At 45.7% G+C, this 3,043-nt stretch overlaps 1 protein-coding gene across 1 annotated transcript; it reads right to left on the bottom strand.

Moving 5' to 3' along the window:
• Positions 1–342: 342 nt before the first annotated feature.
• LOC308433256 (olfactory receptor 9S13-like) lies at positions 343–2,286 on the bottom strand (the record flags this gene model as incomplete). The annotated part of the gene is made up of 2 exons (XM_080933262.1): positions 343–362; positions 1,323–2,286. 2 exons carry the CDS (start codon positions 2,284–2,286, stop codon positions 343–345), a joined length of 984 nt encoding a protein of 327 aa, XP_080789388.1.
• Positions 2,287–3,043: the final 757 nt, after the last annotated feature.

The following is a 3,043-nucleotide window of genomic DNA, read 5'->3' as shown; positions in this document are numbered from 1 at the left end:
ATGTCATTAAACATGAGATGCAGGCCACTCACCAAACAGAATGTTCTAGAACTTTTAAAGAGAGGAAGACTTTGAAATCTCCTGAACATAAACAGGGAATAATATTTTAGTCTGCAGGTTGAGACTAGATTTTTAAGGAAGTAGATGGAAACCTGCAAATTCTTGGGGAAGAGGAAATGGAAAGAAGCCTACTTGGAAGTTAGTCCATGTAGGTTTTATGGGCAGGAACATCAGGGGATTGAAGGCTGGAATTAAGACATGCACAGGGCAAGCACATAGACCAGCCCCATGAACAGAGGCCAGCTGGCTGGTGATACCCAAGATACTGGATGGATTTGAGATTCAGAAACCACAGCCAAAAACTATGAATAAGGGTAAACAAGACAGGCAGGCACACTGAGGACTCAGAGAAACCTAAAGACAACAAAACCCCAGAATCTGCAACAAGAACATGTTGGTCCTCCCTCCACTCCTCATATTGTTGTGAGATTTCATCCTTTCTTGGAGACATCTCTTGTGATAACAGACCCCTTAGTACAGCTATAAGCTGCCCAGGCAAGTGTTCAAAGTTCTGAATTATGAGTCTAATGGTGGCTTCATCTTGTTGGATGTTGAATGGATGTGCTGAGAGTCAGTTGCAATATGGTCTCCCCATGTTTGCAGCATGTGATACCCCACAAGGTGGGCAGCTTTTTAGCAGAGGAAGGGAGGAGAAACAACAATCTGTAAAGGCAGGAAGAAGTCTGCAGAGCTATCCTTCTTAGTCAATCATCATGCTAGATCAATGTAAAGATGGGTCAGCACACAATTCTAAGGGCCACAGCCTAAGATATTCAGGAACACGTCCCTACCTACTGACATTAGGTTCAGTGATTAGCAAAGGGGAAAGGACTAGAAGAAATTTGCTGCCTTGAAATCACTGGGAGATGTTGACAGTGATTCGACAATTGCCTCAAAGACTCTTGTCTTGATTCTCTTGCCTTTTCTGTCAAAGCAAAATTGAAAAAGATCCATGATATTTACAACTATGAACATATGCTTTATTGTGGCAGCAAAATGACTTACTCATACTTTGTAGGTGCCTGAATAATATTTTTCATTCAGAAAAGATGTGGTAGATGGGTAAATAGAGTAAAAGATGGAAAAAAGAAATAAAGCCAGAATTCAGTAAAGCACAAAAGAAAGAAAGCAAAAACAGACCAAGAGAAAGAAAAGGAAATAAAGACACTTATCATCCAAGGATGTTGAAAAGAAAATAAAGACACTTATCATCCAAGGACTTTTTTTTTTCTGCCGATCATGCTGACTTGATGTCTTCTTACCTCCTCTCTTCACAAGGCCATGTCTCTGTCGCAGCCTCTGCAGGGTGTCCTTGACATCCTTGTTTCTCAGACTATAGATGAGGGGGTTGAGCATGGGGATGACCAGGGTGTAGAAGACAGATATCACCTTGCCCTGAGTCGTGGATGCCACTGCTCCAGGCTGGGCATACATGACAAACACAGTTCCATAAAACAAGGACACAGCCATCATATGAGAGCCACAGGTGGAGAAGACCTTGTGCCGCCCAGATCCAGAGTGCATCCTGAGAATGGTCATGGTGATGTAGCCATAGGAAACCAGGACAGCTAAGGTGGTGCTCACAATGATGAACCCACAGAGGCCGAAGAGAAAGAGCTCATTGAGCGCTGTGCTGGCACAGGCCAGCTGGAGCAGGGGGGGCACGTCACAGTAGAAGTGGTCAATACGGTTGGAGCTGCAGAAGGGCAGCTGGAACGTGAGGCTGGTCTGCACAATGGAGTTCAGGCAGCCTCCACAGTAGGTACCCAGGACCAGACAGGCACATGTCATAGGGCACATGGTCACAGGGTATCTCAGGGGACTGCAGATGGCCATGAAACGGTCATAGGCCATCACAGCTAAGAGAAAAGCCTCAGTGGTGGCCAACAAGGAGAAAAAGAAGAGCTGGGTGGCACAAGCTTCAAAGCTGATGATTTTAGAGTTGGAGAGAAAATTGACCAGGGCATTGGGAGCAATGGCAGAAGAGTAGCAGAGGTCGACAAAGGACAGGTTCTTGAGGAAGAAGTACATGGGGGAGTGCAGGCGGGCATCCAGGGTGATGACCACGATCATAGTGTGGTTGCCCAGGATGGTGACCACGTACAGGACCAGGAACACAGCAAAGAGCAGGGCCTGGGTCTCTGCACCTCCCCCAAATCCCACCAGCACGAACCCCTGTAAGGACACTGTGGAAAAGCTTCCATTTCTATGAACTGCTGTGGCCATGAGTGGGGGCAGCTGAAGAGAGGAAGGTGGAGGCAGAGGGAGGGGGAGAATGTCTCATTGATGTTGTCAGATGTTCCCCAGCCTGCAGGAACCTGATGGTGTCATGTTGTTCACTGTGAAAACGTTCACCAGATGCTCTGTTCTTCCGGTCTGACCTAAAAATGCAAGTTTTCTCTGACTTGTGATTCAGAAGGATGTGCTGTACCCTGACTGTCTAGGAAGCTGAACTGTGGATTTAGAAGTGCAAAGAGTCTTCCTGAGTGACTCTGAGGTACAGACATCAGCCTCCTTACAGCTGTCTCTGGTTTGCTTGCTATTCACTTCCAAGGACATTTCCAAGTGATACCATTATAGTGACACTCTTGAACCCCACACAGCAGTTAGCTGTGTTCCCACACAATCTTGTGGTTCCATATGTCCTCATGCTGATTTTAAGAAGTTGATAGACTACTTTGTCTGCTGGAAGGAGTTTTAAGGGGCTCCACATTCAGGCTGTGGAATGGTTATTGCTGGCTACTCCTAGACAAGCTTACAATGAGTATTGGAAGCAAACAGTGAAGCAGAGAGATTTAAAACTGGCAATTTAATCAGACAGGTAGTGTAAAACTGGAACTAAGGAAGACACAGCACTTGCAAAGACTCATAGGGATGATTAGAGAGAAGCATAGTACTTTATTTATAGCAGGGCAGTAGCAAAGATGTCCTGAGCAAGGTTCAGGAATTGGTCCATCTCAGGCTGAGAACCATTATAAATTCT

Source organism: Micromys minutus (genome assembly GCF_963924665.1).
Source record: "Micromys minutus genome assembly, chromosome: 19".
Classification (NCBI taxonomy): Eukaryota; Metazoa; Chordata; class Mammalia; order Rodentia; family Muridae; genus Micromys; species Micromys minutus.
Note: the sequence above shows the minus strand (reverse complement) of the source record. Positions and strands in the feature narration are given on the sequence as shown.